The sequence below is a fragment of the Aphis gossypii genome, chromosome 1, assembly GCF_020184175.1.
Source record: "Aphis gossypii isolate Hap1 chromosome 1, ASM2018417v2, whole genome shotgun sequence".
Classification (NCBI taxonomy): Eukaryota; Metazoa; Arthropoda; class Insecta; order Hemiptera; family Aphididae; genus Aphis; species Aphis gossypii.
This window is the reverse complement of record NC_065530.1, coordinates 25,243,799-25,262,483: the sequence shown is the minus strand read 5'-3', so window position 1 is coordinate 25,262,483 and position 18,685 is coordinate 25,243,799. Positions and strand designations below refer to the sequence as shown.

The following is an 18,685-nucleotide window of genomic DNA, read 5'->3' as shown; positions in this document are numbered from 1 at the left end:
ATATATTGACATTTTTAAATAATACACGAAAATCATAAAAAAGTCAACAAATGTTTGCAATTAGGAGTAAATTTGGTTCTATCATTCTATTGGTCTCAAATATAGTATTGCAGTTTGTTGTACATAATAAATTGTTGGTATGATATAATGACGAGTTATATAGTTATATAGGAAACTTGAGTCACTCATAAAAATTAAAGCCTACGTACTCTGACAAGATATCATCAACGTACGAAATATAGACCAAAAATTGACAGAGGTGATAAATCATATTTTATTATTGCGACGACGACGCATATAATATATATCATCAGCTCGCGCATCCTTATCGTATTGGCTGGGTGCGGATGTGGGCGCGACACGTCCGTCAAACTAGGCGCAGAGAAAAACGACCGTATTTCAACGGAATATTAATTCTAACGATTAATAATAAACGTTAATGGCATTACTCGTCATTGACTGCACCGCTACTCTTTAAATAAAAAAAAAAAATTGGTAATTAATTCAATTATATACTTTATAGAGTAGGTCATGGACTTATGATAGGGCTGACGCAGTGTTTGATGTGTATAACGTACTGTACGTGAGTATGCATGTACACGTGTAAGGATGTAAAAGACTCAGTTTGCCAATGATCACTACTCACTGTTTGTTCTACAGTATAATAGTTGGTACCTATATTGTGTATTTTATAATTTTGTTTGGTTATCGAATGTTCAACTAAATAAAAAAAAAGAAATGCAATTTAAAAAAGAATAGTTCTATTATTATACACCTATTTAGCAACTACGACCACGTCACAATGAGTTTGTTATATTAACGTGTGTGTGATCTCAACGTGCATAATATAATACATAGATACATAGCTTTCTCAACTGGGGCTCAGAAGTCATGGCAGCATTCATTAGTGGATTTTATGTATGTTCTTAAAAATATTAAAACACTTGAGTACCTACATATTAGTATTATTATAATATGCTACAATCCTAGTTTTTTATCGAATTAAAAGTTGTAAACGGTATATAATAATATAATGTCCGTACCTGAATTATTAAGAGTGTATACGAATTAAATTTTAATTTTACTTGGACAGCGATAATTGGTTAAGATTTAGTGTTATATATTTTAATACAAAAACATCATAGTTGATTTATTTTTTTTAGAAAAGGATACGGTCTCCGTCATCGGTGGTCAAGTGGCCCTTGTACTCGGGCACAAACGGTCTAAGAGCGTCCTTCATCAGTACTTGGAAGCATAACTGTTCCTTAGGACACAGTTTCTTGAGGATTGTACCAGGTTCCGGCCCGGCTTTAAAATTACCTGCAAAAGTTATAAAAATATGTTATTCATATCTATATGTATTTAAATATATGATATTATGTATAGGTACGATATTCATAAAATAAATCAATATAATACATACAGGAAATATTATTTTAATAATATATTACTTATTCGATGTGATAATTATCGTAGAATTTGACTAGTAATTTCATAATATAACGCATTATAATATGTAATTAAAAAAAAAACGATTTTCGATAGATACGATTCTATTTAAAATATAATATCAAATCACAATCTAAGGGAATGGTCCAATACCTACTTTGGAACCTCGTTATAGGCTTTTGCTAATTGTATCTATGTTATTGTATAACTATAGATACATAAATTAATTAAAATTAAATATATATATTATGTTAAAAAAAAAAAAAAAAAAATAGAACATAATATCTTAAATTCTGCTAAATTTATAAACCGTTAATAGTTTATTAAACCCATGCGTACAAGCATAAACTACAATGTATTTACACAAATAAAAGTCAATGATAATATAATAAACGTATTAAAATTTTGAATTAATTCAATTCTCAAACATTCAAAGTTCCAGAGATTTGAAGAGTTTGAATTTTTTTGGAAATTAATACTCAAAATCGAATACTTTTAATTCGTGCTTTTCCTAACAGTCAAAAATACAAGTTCATCATCGATATTATTATACATATAATTTACATTTAAAATATAAATATTCGTACCTAAAATACTAATAATATTAACCGTATCACTTTAACACTTTTGTTTTAAGACTGTCATAACCATGTGGTTATCTGATTTAAGTTCTCAAGTTCAAAATGTTCAATGACTTCAAAAAAGTTCAAGTTCGATTTTAAAAAATAATAAAAACAAAGTTTCAATAAATTCAAGTTTGATCTCTTGAAAATTGAAGTCCAATAATTACTCATTCTTAATTAAAATGATTGTTACAAAAATATCGAGTATACTTAAACAACACATTATAATAGATCGTCCGGGTGAATTCCTCTAGTGGAATCAAATTATAAAATATCATTCGACGATTAATGTACTTGGTTGAATTGTTGCATACATTCACAATAATAACGATTTTCATACACGATTGCACGGTGTGCCTTCAAACCGATTAGTAATGCGATACACGCGACGATAGATTATAATATATTATATTACCAAACGATTTATGTATATAATAAAAGGACGTCACTAATAGAGTGACTTGTTGTCATTTCCGCCCATAGGTATGTATATAATATACAGGATGATTTACTAATCATGCTCACCATCTTTTTTTACAATAATGCAATTAATAAAAATCTAGTTTTCGGAACTTTTTAAATGTAAAAGATTTAACACCATATTTTCAATTTTTTAAGATTTTTTTACTAGTTAAGAAGTGTCATATAAAGATACAAACTTTTATTTTTCATATGAGAACCCAAATTTTCATTATGAGTTGTTTAATAAAAATGTTTTCTGAAAATTTTGACGTATCAAAATGTTAATTCGTATCAATTATTTTTAAATCATTTAACTGTGTAGGACGTGTAGGTACTTGATGGTACTGTGATGTAGTTAAGGAAGAATTTGGGAGTATGGAGAGTTGAAAATTGTAGTAAATGTTATTAATCTTTTAATATTTATAATTCGTACATATTTCCCCAGTTAGTTATTAATATAAATATTTTTAAAACTGAAACATTTTTTATTTACATTTTGAATTAAGTAGTTATTACATTAAAATTTTGAAAATAGTTATCCATTAAATAATTTATAATAAAAGATAGAAGGAGTGATTTTTATTTATAAATTTATATCAATACGGAAAACTTTTTAATTAGTACAAAGATCTTAAGAATTTGAAAAAATAGTTTATAACATTTAAGTATATTCAAAAATCGGAATTTTAATAAATTCATTATTAAATAAAAAATGAAGAACAATATGTTTTCTTAAATCATACTATATATAATATTTATACGTTTTATTATTATAATACATTTACACGACTTAACTGATGTGTGATGCTTCATGCATACCTGTAAGTAATATACAATATATATTTACTATTTAGGTACAGGATCTTTTAGTTACCGTGAATCATGAAGAAAATATTGATCGGGAAATCAAAATTTAAATAAAAAAAAATAAAAGTAGGTCAGCGCATTTCGGTGGTGGATGTTTGTCCATCGTCCCTTCGGTCCTCGGACAGGATAGAGTAATTTTACTGAATAGGTATTCGATTTGAATGCAATATGATTGCATTCGATAAAAAACGATTCTGAGCGGACGAGGGGATATTTTTTATTTAATTTTATTCTTTTCTGTGGTGATAAACAAAGCCATAATTATTTTATTTTACATATTCGTGAAGTTGTACATTTTTTCTCTTTTAACCGCTTTTATTTCGAGTATTATTTCGAAAATCGAAAAATGACCTCTTTAAAGTACCAGCTCAAGAACATTACCTTCCAGAAAATATGCTACACTTGTACTTTTAAGCAAGTTTAGAGGGAAAAAAATGTTTATAGAATAAGAAAGAAATAAACATCATTGTAAAACCAATACATTCCTCGCTCCGCTCAAAATCTAAAAATTTTCAAAAAAAATTAAATATTTTTAAAATTTAAAAAATCGCTCTTTATATTGGTATATATTATATAATATATTATTTTTATTAAATTTTAAGTTAATGTCTGTTAATATCGACTGAACGGTGTGAATATTTTTGTAATATAAACCGGCAATACCTTAAAATTAATCTATAGTAAAATAGTTTATAATTTATAGTCAAATTCCTATGGCAACAAAAAAGTTATACTAGTAATAAATTGTAAGTAACCAATGCAACGGTTTATTTATTCATTATATATTCAAAAACAGACGCAAATAATGCAACAATAATAATTTTTGAGTTTATATATTGTTTGTTCAACGTTCTTTAAAAAAAACTAAGGTATTCTACAAATACATTCATTCCATGAAAATAGATGAGTTATATATATATATATAAAATATATATAAACTATCTATATATAATTCGTAATAATTTTATTCAATTTATCAATGTTCTATTATATATTAAACAATTATTAATGAAACCATCATTCGTTTCTAAATATGTATTATATAGTAAATAGTTGTACAACTTTTTTTATAACATTGTTATTATTTTCCAAACAGTCTGCAATATCATGTTTATTTTTTCAGCGTGACCATAAGGACAATATATATATATTATACAACTTGTATTAATACGTATAATACCTATGTATGGTGTATATGACGATTGTCGATTAAAGATATAAATCTGCCAACATCAATGAGAATAATAATTATTTGTGTTTAGGTTTTGTTTAGATATTATATTGTATGTACGAGTATATAAATACATCCGTATGATAGAAAGCAGTGTAGATTTCAATCAGTCTTGCCGGTATTTAAACCGAGTATAAAACAGTTTATCTTTATCATTTTGTTTCAGTAAAATAACAAGTTTATATGGACCTTAGTTTCGTACTTGAAAATATTATGATAAGATATTTGATCTCCAAGAGTTATTTTCCATAAGACAATTGGTCTAAGACTCACACGGCCTAAGGTCGTAAAATAAAATCGTAAACGCAATAAAAAAATAATAATCTATTAAACTTAATATACTTTTCGGTGTGCAAAAACTATATTAAGTTTGCCTCAAATATTTATATAATATATAATATATATATATATTATATAGTTTGAACTGTTATACTTCATAACTACAATTTGTAAGGTGATTAAAAACCCGAAATACAAAATTTCAAACTGGTTATCAATATCGAATATTACTTCTACTACTACTACTAATAGAACTATTCACTTCACCTGAAATTATTTTAATTAATGAAACGGAATTGGACAAGAAAAAACATATCATGCACAAAATATACTCGTTGGCTGGACAACTTGCCGTAATGCTAGGTACTAATACCTTTATATATTATATCGAATGCAAAAATGATTTTAAAAACGATGACCAGCATTGAGCACATATACATTTGTGGTTTGTCATAATATTTTATATTTTATTCAATGAAGATGTTGATTACAGTCCTAACGGTGACGGATTTTCTTGCAAGTGAAAACTAGTTCTGTTCGAGCTGCAGCAACATTTTGTGAGTAGTAAATTTTGTTATTTTTATTTTATATATATTTTTTGTGTTATTATCGTTAATTAATCTTTGAAAAAAGAAATACAGCAGGTTTTTGTGATAAATTTACCATGTTCTATAGGTTAACTGCGTGTATGTATTTGATTATAGTACCTACTACCTATGAAGGTAATAGATATTTTAGTGTTATAGATAAAATATTATTGATGTCCAATGATAAAATAAATATTTTTATAAGTTCACTTCTTACATGGATAACTTTAAAAATCGCTTAAAAAAGCGTTAAAAATGTACAGACATGTTATGACATGATGAAAAAAAAGTATCACGTCTAGTTAAATATGCCATGTATATCTATGTTTGTGATTATATAATCACTAAACATAAAAATCAATTTCATGTCAATGAACTAAGTTTGTTAATATATGTTATGTATTACAAAAATGTGGAATAATGTATTTCCAGTTATTAAACCAGTGTCTTGGGGGATTTTGGAGAGGCATTTTTAAATTTTAAAATACCACATTATAATAGATACAATGTTTTCACAGATTGCGTGAATTTTTTTTTATCGAAAAACTGCTATAGGTACGCTATATTCTTTCGCTGGTGTATATGTAAATACGTTATTATAACATTATGTATCACGCACTCTTATTCTATACCACCACTTTTAACGGACGGCGCAATGTGTCTCCGCGCGACGGTTTATTTTCGCAATAAATCGATTTGACATTGAGCACGTTAATATATAAAATATAATACAAACGCCAATCGAAGAAAAAATTACCTACACTATAATAATAATAATACATTTATTACGGTTTTACAGCATGTTTAAAACCTATATCGAGTTTGGTAAACATACGCATCACACATATACGATATACCAATATTAGATATACTACGCATTATACATTTATATTACCTTTATTACACATACGTATATATTATAATATTGCTCAATAGTGAGCAAATTAATGAAAAAAATTAACTCACATCAAGTCAAGTGAACACAAGTTAACAGATTATAAATTTAACTTGTGAGCTTATAGTTAATATAGAACATATAAATTAGTTAACTTTATTAACTACCTTAAAAAAATAATTGTAATTAGAAAATGGATCACACAAAGAATATTTTGCACATAATTTATCTTACATAATATTATTTTATCAAAAAACTTAATTGAAATTATATCATCATTACTAATTATTACTACTATTTTTAGATAAACAAAAAATAAAAAAATAAAAACCATCCCTTTTCAAAGCATAGCAATATTTTCTGAAAATTATTGTAATGTCTGTACACTGTAATACACGTAAAGTATTTTCAACTGAAAGCTAATCATCATCTAAAATTATTTTAAGAGTTAAGACAAGTCGCACAGAATGATAACTGAAGGGGTTATATTTCATCGATTTTGATAAACAGTTATCGCAATCTTGGATAATTTTAGTTGATGATTAATATTGGTTAAATACTAAACATTCTTGTCGTGAAAGAAATATAAACTGTCAAAAAAAAAATTGAAAATAGTTTGTTATACACATAAACAGTTCAAGTATAATTTACTTGCAGCAACTATAAATTTAGCGAAAAATAAAATAAAAATATTATATTATGCACTTAACTTAACTAAGGATTTACAAACTAAAAATACAGACTATGTCAAAAATTAAATTAACTCCCCTAAAAATTTACTTACAACTATTTAATTTTAAATAATTATAATTTTATCGATAAAAATAAATTATTAATTTATAATATTAAACAAAACAAAACCCCAAGGGAGATTTGATACTAACTAAATTAAAATACTTAACCTCTTAAAAAAATAATCGCACGGCGAGACTATAAGCATGATTTGTACGATCATTATACGCGTCAATGAACCTTTAAGATAATAAAGAGGCCTAAATGATAATAGCATACACGATTAAAAAGCGAGTAAAAATGTATACTTAAAACTAAAGCTCGATTTTCTAATATCTTTTAATATAAATAAATAATAATCTAATATCCATACAAAATATGTAAAATAAGCTATATACTAATAAGATTAGATACAGACATGAAATTGATTTTTTTTAAAGCATTAAATATTTTTATATTTGTAACATGTCGCGTTGTAACGACACTATATTCTTTTTAACACGTGTCAAATATTTTCTGGTAGTATTAGGAAAGAAAAATCTTTTATAAGTAGATTTGGATCACTTAGAAGTCGTTTATGAAAGAGTATATAAAATGAGCGGGCTTCTTCATAAATAGTTTTAATTTAAAATCATTATGCAAGATTTAAGTTGAAGATAAATGGTGAATCATTGGATAAATATTTTGAAACGCTTGCATTTTGTTTGAATAGGTACCCATCAAATTTTTTCAACATGCTTTAAAATTGTAATTCGTAAATCAATATAGGTTAAATGAGAATTTTATAAATTAGGAATTTGGTTTTTAGGAAATACAATACAATATTACAAGTACATTTTATAGACAATTTAAATTAAGGCTCGTGTCTACTCCAAACGCAGTTAAGAAAAGTTGTATACTAATTATTATTGTTGATGCGCAAAAAATATAACACGTAGCATAGAAAATATATTATATTATATATTGTAGAACGTATAACAAAAAAAATATTAATAATTCGTCGATTTTTATTTTTTATTTTATCAATAATTATTCGGAATACGTCTTATGTTGTATAATATGTAATCGTGTAACAATATGTTTATAATATCTTCAGTAGACGCTTTTCACAAACTACGAAACACTCGAAGAACTTAACTTTACGACCTTGAATTATTGTTATTTTTAGAAGGTTCAATACACACAATATTTATATTCATAACGATAAAACGGTAATAGTATTATGCGCGAATTGAATAATTATTAACAAATTATATTATAATTGTTACGAATAATTATATATGTTTATGTACCTATACATATAACACACTAACTTGTCGTTATAGATTTCTATTAGAAATAAAATAAAATCGATGTATAAAATTTTAAAATTATTAATATTATACTTTCGTAAAATATGGGTGAAAAAACCAAACCATAAAATGATTTATTCGAAAATAACATCTCTAACAGCAAATACTGTTAATTACTAATCAAATTAATTAATCATAATAATTGTAATAATGGTTTTAAATAACGGACAAAGAATTTGTTTTTCACACAAACCGTAACTAAATAGTATCTATAAAATGTATGAATAATAATAATAATAAAAAAATAATGCAATATTCGAGATTTTGTATTCATAATTTAGTTTAAGTAATATATTATTAGGTATACCAACTCTATGGTTTAAAACGTAGTTGTTTTTTTTTTTTTTGTTGAATCGATTCCATAAAAATATTTTAAGAAGGTTTTAGAATAGACAATTACCTGCTTATATTTTTAAACTGTTATAGGAGGTAATTTAAAATAATTTTGTTCAAAATTATATTAGATACGTATATTTAGTATTAAAATAATGACCATAATAATGTCACTATTATCGTTTAAACGCTTATTATAAAAATAAACATTAAACAGGTATACATGTGGACTGTTGAAATGTGTAAATAAAAAAATTGTATGCGTAAGTAACTTCCTATGTATATGTGAATCACTGTGTAAGCTCACTCCCATGCTATGCTTAATAATAAATTTATTTAAAATCTGGTTTTTGAAATTATTTATTATCAAACACATATACATGCTATACGTAAACACTATATTTATAAATACTTAGAATTTGTGATATGTAGATGTGTTCAATATAAAATTAATTTTTTTTTTTCAGAGAAATACCTTTTTTAATATAAACTGTTAGATGATGATTTTTATATTGACATTTTTAGTGTATTAATTTGAATTCAAACAATAAGTTTCTAAGAAAACTTACTAACCTTTTTTTTAGGTCTATTATACAGACTTTTTTTAGTCTGTATAATAATATACGAAAATTACACTCCATAAATTTGTTTGAAGTTTGTACTATTCTTATATACAAGTTGTTTATAAAATACTATGTGCCTGCTGCCCGTACCCTTTTAATATAAAAAGTAAAAAAAAATGCAAAAATGTGAATTTTTCTACATTATAGTGGGCAGTTGATGTTTACCTCATAAGTTGTAGAAGTCGATAGAGAGTATAATGGACATCATCAATTGTAGGTATAAAAGATATGTGGATTATACAACGATGTGAAAAATATAGTGATTTTATAAAATGTGCAAAATCTATTTAACTATAGAAAGTATTACATATAATGTAACGTATTATATTTTATAGGTTTATATGGAACCAATTTACCATTGTTATAATTCCTAATTATACAAAATTTAATAACCCAAAAACTACACTCCTAATTTTCAAGTTATTAATAGATTCGTCATTATTTTCAAAATAATAATTTTCTAGAAAATTTACGGTAAAAACAACTATTATTTATTTGAAAAATGAAATTTGTACTCTTTAATGGTAAAAAATATGATTTTTAAGTATACCATACAAATTTCAAAGTTCAAATTCAAAAAATTAGAATTTGAATAAGTACCTGCGTATATTAATAAAGGATAAAATAGGGTGAGCATATTTTGTGAATATATAGTATAAATTACATAAAAGTCAATGTCAAACGTGATTTTAGTTGTATTTATCAACGTATTATAATTTATATTTTATACGTATAGAATGAATCGACTACTGCTGTCGATCGTTTGTTAAATGACAACAATTGTATACTATCCACCGTCTATACCAGTACCAATATAATATTCGAACTAAAACTCTAGTCGAGGTTAAGTCTTGTGTGCCACTTGGTTATCAAAACTGGAATTATACAAGAATTGCTGTAATAATCAATATTAATTTATTATTAAATATAATAATATCATACGAAGTCAATTTATACGAAAACACGAATGATGATGTAATTTTTAAATAAAACTCAACGAAGTGACTATATTTCTTCATATAAATAGGAATAACATAATAGATATATTATTATATACAACACGATCGCTGAATTGGTGAATTAATTTGACAATTTTACATACTATCGATGTCCCATATTATTATTACAGAGCCGTAGTATACTATATAATAGAGGTTATGTACGCGTGTCAATTGAATCAATTTTTTAAAAAAAGTTTAAATACCGAAGTTGATCGTTAATAACTACATAACTATATAGGTACGTTGAAAAGTAATTAGTTTAATTTTTTTTTTTTTATTGTCTTAAAATGTGTTAGTAAATAATGGAATACTAAAAAAATCTAAAAGTAATAGTATAAAATATAATAAGCACGATAAATGGCGTGTTGAACAACTATGGCGTACGTACAAACAAGATTTAAAAAAATAATTGATACATTTCGTTGGTATATATAATATGACATGCAATTTCTTAAGCGGCCAACTGATAAGTATCGAAATTCAAATTTCTTTCTTTAAAATGTTGATTATTTATCTATAGCTCATACTATTTTTTGTTTTTGTAAACAATATTATAATATTATGCACAGGTGGCATGACTATGTCTAGTTAACTTAATTAATAATTAGATCTGATCGAAAATATAAAAGAATAAAAGCACAATTGAACATACCTTGGTGTCCAGCTAGCTGTACCCACGGATACCTCTGTTTTTTGTAGGTCTGAAAGAACGGCGTCCACTGAACAATGTTTCTCAACTTTCGCCATCCGGAATGCTAAACAGGAAAAATTCTTATTAGTAAAAATATACTTTACAAATAAAATATAATAATTATATATGCATATTATGAGTGTAGGATCCGAGTAAGTAATATATATATCTGTATAATAATTTTACGATTTATGTATGTTTATGTATTAGTGTATTATACTTCTTAAAAATCAAGTCATGGATGGTATTTTGACTTTTTAACTTTTAATCATACTGAGTACTTTATTTTTCAAGTTTAACCATTCGTTTGATTTACAGGATTATTTACAATAACCGACAATAAATACTATATTTTATAATCTGACTAGTCTGTATAGGTAGTTAATTTTAAACTAAAAATTATATGACAGTTGTAGCTTTTTCACAACGTTTAAAAAAATTCAAACATATTTTATCGGTGAATTTTTCAACTCAATCGGTTACTATTTACTAATTCTATTAAAAATTAGAAAAAAACGAACTGATTGATAAAGTTGCACGTTAAGTTTATATAATTGTGTCTAAATTGTCTATTTTATCTACCCCTCGCAAAGAAATGTCGTACAAATCATCCTACGTTTAATTATTAATATGGTAGGTTAACATATTCGTACATTATTACACCATCGTATAGGTTAGACTAAATTTACAAAGGTTCAATGTTTTCGTTCAAAAAAAAAAAATAAGAAAATCACGTAATAATTACATTACACGCACTTCGAAATGTTTAAAATAATATTTATAGGTGACCGCATAATACTATCGTAATAATGTATATGTATAGTGACGTTATGCTCTAGAAATTTACATTTCAAGATAATTAATAATTATAAGTATCTACTAACATTATGTATTTTAAATACCATAACAAACAATATTGTACATGCAACTTCCAAGAACACAATATTTTGGTAGATTATGTATATAATATTATTAGTTATACTATTATACACATATAATGTATAGGTAACTTTTATAAACAGGTACATACGAACTTGAATTCGTCGATTAACTCAACAACTAAATAATATTATAAATAGTCACTGCTACAGTTATTATGATGGGGAAGGCGTTTAAAAAAAATTCTCGTGCACTAGCGTTGATAATGTCATTAATGTACGTCCATTATAATATCATAACAAAATACTGCCTATAACACTATACTTAATACTCGTACAAAATATATATATATACAATTGCTTAATGTTTTCCATTAATATATATTACGGTAGGTATACACACTTACGCAGCGCTATCGGAATGGAATATAATTAAAAAATGAAAACAAAAACCCGAGAACGGCGCTGGACAAAGCCCGGTGCGCTAATTAAAAACTGGTAACTGGTTTCGAAACCGAAATATAAATTAATTCCCATCGACTTGTATTTCCTGCGGAACTACTTACTACTACCTATATAATATTATATCACGTGGTGTATACGCACGCCAATATAATATATTATTTATGTATGAAATATAATTTTGGATGCTATATTATACGGACGAGTTGTAGCCCACGAACGGTAAACGTATTCAAAAATCGATTCAAACGATTAACTCTTTAGCACGAAATTACGGGCGGGTGGCCATCGATTAATATAATGTTATAAACATATCAACAAATTGATTATTATTATTTTCATTTTAGTTCGCATCAGATTTCCGCATCCAATATAGATTCAGCTTGGACTCCTGTATAATAATAATTTTTTTATACGAAATTGTCGACTGATCTCTCACTCAATCTCATTCTATTTTTCTTTTTTTCCCACTCACGCACGCACATTATGTCTAGTATTGAATTCGTTATCGTAGATATTATAATATGTATATACATATATAATATGTATTAATTTGTTTCCTATGTCCATTTACATACGTTTCACCCAGCTTTGAAAATTACGTTTGCGTGTAAAATTAAATCTTCCGAATATTTCCATGAAATATTTATACAAAATCTTATATGTATAATGATTGGAATAGTGAACTATTTTAGCACATTTTACTTAAAATAACGTTTAATGAGATAACAACATTAATTAAACTTAATCTACTTAATTATTTGAAAGCTTCTTCGCGCTGTAGCTACAGTGATAGAATAGTTGAGAAAACACTCGTATCTACGAGTACTTAAAGGTATTGTTCGTGTTTAATAGCTAAGCCACTAAAAAATATTTTTGTACTTATTTTAATAGTATATTTTAGGATTATAAAGTGCATAATTAGTAATTATATATTTTATCATTTTTTACGACTATATAATATTATTTTCTTTGTATTAATAATCCATTGATACATATATTATACATAATAACTTTGTCACGATGATTTGTATATTTTTGATACAAGAAGAGAAACGTAACACGAGCGGAGGTTTAACATCCTCTAGGCATAGTACACTGCTTTTACATGCCTAATATTACCTAAACTACTATACAATGACGCGATGCTTGAATGCTTTTTAGTGAATAAAATTGACTTTCAAAAAAAAAGAAAAAAAGTTATGACAATCTTTAGTGTATAACTTCTATTGAACAGTAATGACAGTTGATGAAAAATTAAACATAAAATATAGTATCTATGCCATTAAAAGTACTGTACAAACAGGTTTTTGATTTACCATGTACGATTACCCTCTCCCACAACTATTTTTCATTTAATTATGTATTAATTATTCAAATCTTATTTTTTTTTTGGAATTTTTAAATACACCTAAAGGTCATATTTTTAAATGCTAAGATTTTTTAAATAAATGAGAACTTTCCTTTTATTACAGTAAATATTTTTTTTTATGTTTATAGTAAAAATAATGTCATTTCAAATAGTATCACGAAAATATTGAATAAATGTATAATATTCAATTAACTACTTACTATATATTCAAAAATTACGACAATTTTTATAGATTATAAAATGTCAATATAGAAGTATTAATTATAATAGTTTTCAAATCAACAAATTTTCCAAGTCATATTTAAACCTACTTTAGAAATTTATTATAATTATTGCCTTAAGTACATACTGTAGTTTTAATAACTCCAAAACTACTCTTTTAAATACATCATCATTTGCAAAGAAATCATCTATTAAATAATTTACAGAAAAAAAGATTGTTACTAATTTGAAAAACACTCCATAAATACGATGAAAATCTAAGTAATTTAAACAGTTTTAATATTTTAGAATTTTAATATAGGTTTTAAGGTTCTATAAATCAGAATAATTCGAACACATACATTAATTAAAGTAAAAATAAAGGGTGATTATTTCCGGTGAATCACCCTGTATATAAAATACGTATTATATGTAACGTGCGAAAACATTTTAAGAGTCAAGTCGTCGTGCGCGTTTCAATTCCTTCGCGACTGCGGAACGGAACGACGCAAAAACACAAACACACTTACATTCCCACGAGCATACTAATGTGGCGTGTACACGGGACCCGACTTATCCACTATTACTAATGTGTGTGTATATAACAATTTTATTTTATCTTTATTTTTCGCATGCTCGGTGTGTATGTGTGTGTGTGTGCATGTAGGCGTCGACGTGTGCGTATTTAATATAATGAAAACTATGCATTATTTATTTGACACACAAGTCGTCGTTCCTATATTTAGATGATATGTATTGTACGTGTACGATATATAATATATAGCGTTGTACGCAATTTATACACGGTCCATCTGACGCAGACGTGCACAGGTCTACATTTGACGCCACACATGACGGCTGCAATGTGTGGCAAAATATATAATACACTACGAGTAAAATATATATATTGGATGATTTTTCAGGTTTGCTTACACCCTATTTTTACTCTAATACTGAATTTAATTTAATAAATGTTTAATGGTTCTAATCATTAAAACCTAGATATCCAATGGATATCCTTCCTCGTCAAGTTAAATTCTAACGATATTATTACAATGTATTCAAATGTAATCATATTTACTTATTGTGTTCTTTTAAATATAGGTTAAAAGTTTTCTAATTAAAAAAAAAATATATACATAGATATCGAATTTATTCAAAATTTGATTTTTCCATATTGTATAATCCCATGATCATGGATATATTATTATTCTTAATACACAAATGTAAATAATTCAAAATTAATCGTCTAAATTTAAATTCATTATAATTTTTGTAAAAATTATCCACTAAATAGTTTACAATATAAAAGAGGATTTTTATTAGAAAAAAAACAGAAAATAGCTATTAGTGTTATTAATATCTCCACAAGACATATCTTAAGTAGTATAAAATAATCCCAAGAATATCTAATAATCAAAAAATTAGAAAAATCAGATTTTTGATTAAATTCATTATAGGATAAAAAAGGGGTGAGCTTGTGAGCATGATTGATAAATTATCCTGTAGTATACAATGTGAAGAATCTCTGGCTGAAGCGTAAGGTGATTATAAACTGTTTTTTTTTTTTACATACATGTAATTCCGGCCACGCCTCGGAAAGAGACTTTATCCGAATTGATTTAATGGGAAAATTCATTTGCGTTTAAATTTTACGACATAATTACACTTCAATACTGTTATATGTATACGACCTAGCCAAGTATCTACATTCTACATACATTATATTATAGGTACTAACATTATACACGTTGGTTTATACCAGCTTTATATTATACGTTTAATTCCTATATAATATAATCCATATTACAGGTATAGATGATTCAAATGAAGAGTCAACCACTAAATAAATTTTTATCGATTTATCCCAGGTTAATTTTAGTATTTTTTGATATTCTGTATACCTAGCTATAAACTAGTACCTAATCACTTATATACTAATATATTTCATCATTTATATGTATGCCGATCATCCGCAAACCACATATCATAGTCCTATGTACGAATTAATCCAACCTACGACTATAATATTATATGAATTATATCCCTCTAATATACTCGTAATATTCAGTAATACACGTCGACTCGCAACATCGTGCGCATCTAAGCTTTTTCACTTAAAAAAGATTTTTTTCCAACAACACGTGTTTTTATACAATATAAAATTTAATATGGTTATGTAAGTACATTACCAGCTGGTTGTTATACGTTAATTTGAGAAAATTATACTATTATACTTTCGTCCCACAGTAAAAATAAAACTTGATAATTGACTCGGTTAATATTATTATTAAAAAATGATTATATACTATGTATACAAAATATAATGAGTACCTATGTTGTAAAAAATAGCTATAAATTAGTATTTTCAGGAATTTTTTAAATACTCTAAATAATTGTGAATAACTGAAGAATATAAATAATAAAAATGTTATTATAATTATTAATTACAGTATTCAACGATATTTAAGAATATAAATATAATCATCAATTAAATCAGATATTATTATATAGATCTTTTTCGATTTATTATTAAGTCTAAAATAATGACTGATAAATGAATTTATAGTTTTGTTATAATTATTCAGAATACAATCCGCATGCATTTGTACAATTAATTCTGAAATGTGTACTTTATCGATTCACGCAGATTGGAGAATGTGCGTTTTGTAAATGTAAGCTAAACATATTTTTATTTTCGAGTTATTAACGAGTTAAATAATCGTTTAGGAGATTATCTACATTCAAAAACGATTTTTCCCTTATATATTTAATGCCATAATAAAGCACCCCGCATTATTATCAGTTTAGACTAGTATTCGGAAACCGGTATCCAACGAGCCGCATCCGCTTGCTCCAAAAGACAATTAAATTGAATATTTTATGTTTTTAGCTATTTTCTTAAATTTACACATTTTATAATATCTACAAATGATAATTTAATATTAAATTGTATTTTATTTATTGCATCTCTTGTTACATTAAAAGGTAAACGATTTTTTGGAAGAAAAGGGAGAAAATCTTTCCATGATTAAAAATAAAGTTTAAATTTCTGAATTGATGTTTTTTTATTGATGTATTAAAATATGAATGTATTTAATTCAAAACTACAAGGTAAAAATCGACTTATTTGTGTATGCTGTGATCTCATATTAAGTCTTTTGAAGTAAAGTTAAAATTTTTACGGCCTCATTTTTAAAAACGAGTTAATGTTTTTTCCTGCTTGTAAAAATCTTTTTGAATTGACAACATTTCCAATTTGAATTGTTTAAATTTTGCTAAATCTAACAATATCACAATATAACTGATTTTACTTATATACTTAAGTTGATACCTATTATACTATCTGTAACAGTGGTATAATTAAAGAAGTGTATTCATATCTATCCTTATCATATTTATAAACCCTAAATTGCAGGCCATACTGGTATTATGTAGTAGGTGAGAAGATATGATTTTGCTCCTGATAAAGCTGAACTTTAATCCTATTAAAATATTATACTATTAAATACTAATATTATTTTTATGAAATTTTCAATGTCTCGTTGAATTTGTTTGAACAAATAATAAAAATATAACATTATGTAATAATTATACTATCATTCGTCAGTTAAAGCCATGTTATTATCATATTATACTATAGACTACATTTTGATAAAATAATATTTTTATAATATAAATATTGTTTTTTATATGTATATACAAAGTGTTTTAAATACACAGATTATGTTGAGAATAGTTTTGATATTTGTATTTGAATGTAATAAATGTAGAACATATGGTGCACAATATAGTAAAACAAGTAGCTTTGAATATGATTTAATTTGTCTGATTATTGGATGAAAAAAAATTTGCAAATGCTAAAATATAATGTAATTAATCCAATACCATGTAAACAAGTCTATGACAGAAATATGGACTTTAATTACCTACAACATAAATTTGATTAATGCAATTTATAATTTATATTGTATTGTATTGTATTTTCTTATTTTATAAATTTCATTAAATGATAATAACGATATTTTTTCCAAGCCCAAAAATAAATCACAATACAATTTGCACCAAACGCCTACCTACTTACCTACCTACCTATCTATCTACCTACCTAATAATATTTTTTAATGTAAATCCCGATTAGCATAATCATAGTGTTGCGATAAGCTATATAGGTACGATTAAATTTCCGAGTCTTTTTTGCGTTAAACGGATTGATTTATTATATATTATGAGTATCAACCAAGCTTAAAATTGTGTACCTCGTGCAGTATATCTAAATGTTGTATATTAAAAAAAGTTAGTCAAAAGAGAATGAAGACTTTTCTTGAGATGCAATATAATTGATAATAATTCACATAGAATGATTATATGCAGACTATCATTATACACAAATACGAATATATTGGGTATAGATGTTTTGTCAAAACAAAAAAACAAAATATATTACGTATATTAAATGACATAGGTATCGCATATTGTTATGGAAAGTAGTATATAATAATATACCGTCCTCAAGTTTTTGTAGCCGATTATAGTGTACATATTTATACATTATAATACCATTTAAATCAAGAGTGGACGTAAATGACACATTTTTTTTTATCGTAATCGTTCTGACTCGGTTTGAAGGAAATTTAAATCAATATC

General features: G+C 25.6%; 1 protein-coding gene across 2 annotated transcripts in view; it reads right to left on the bottom strand.

Moving 5' to 3' along the window:
• The window catches only part of LOC114122393 (inositol-trisphosphate 3-kinase A), a 206,944-nt gene that overhangs the window by 13,067 nt on the left and 175,192 nt on the right, over positions 1–18,685 (bottom strand). For both annotated transcript variants that reach the window (XM_050203144.1, XM_050203149.1), the window contains exons 3-4: positions 11,087–11,189; positions 1,174–1,320 (exon numbers count right to left, since the gene is read on the bottom strand). In XM_050203144.1, the coding sequence (XP_050059101.1) occupies positions 1,174–1,320; positions 11,087–11,189 (250 nt within the window). The remainder of the gene's footprint in view (positions 1–1,173; positions 1,321–11,086; positions 11,190–18,685) is intronic.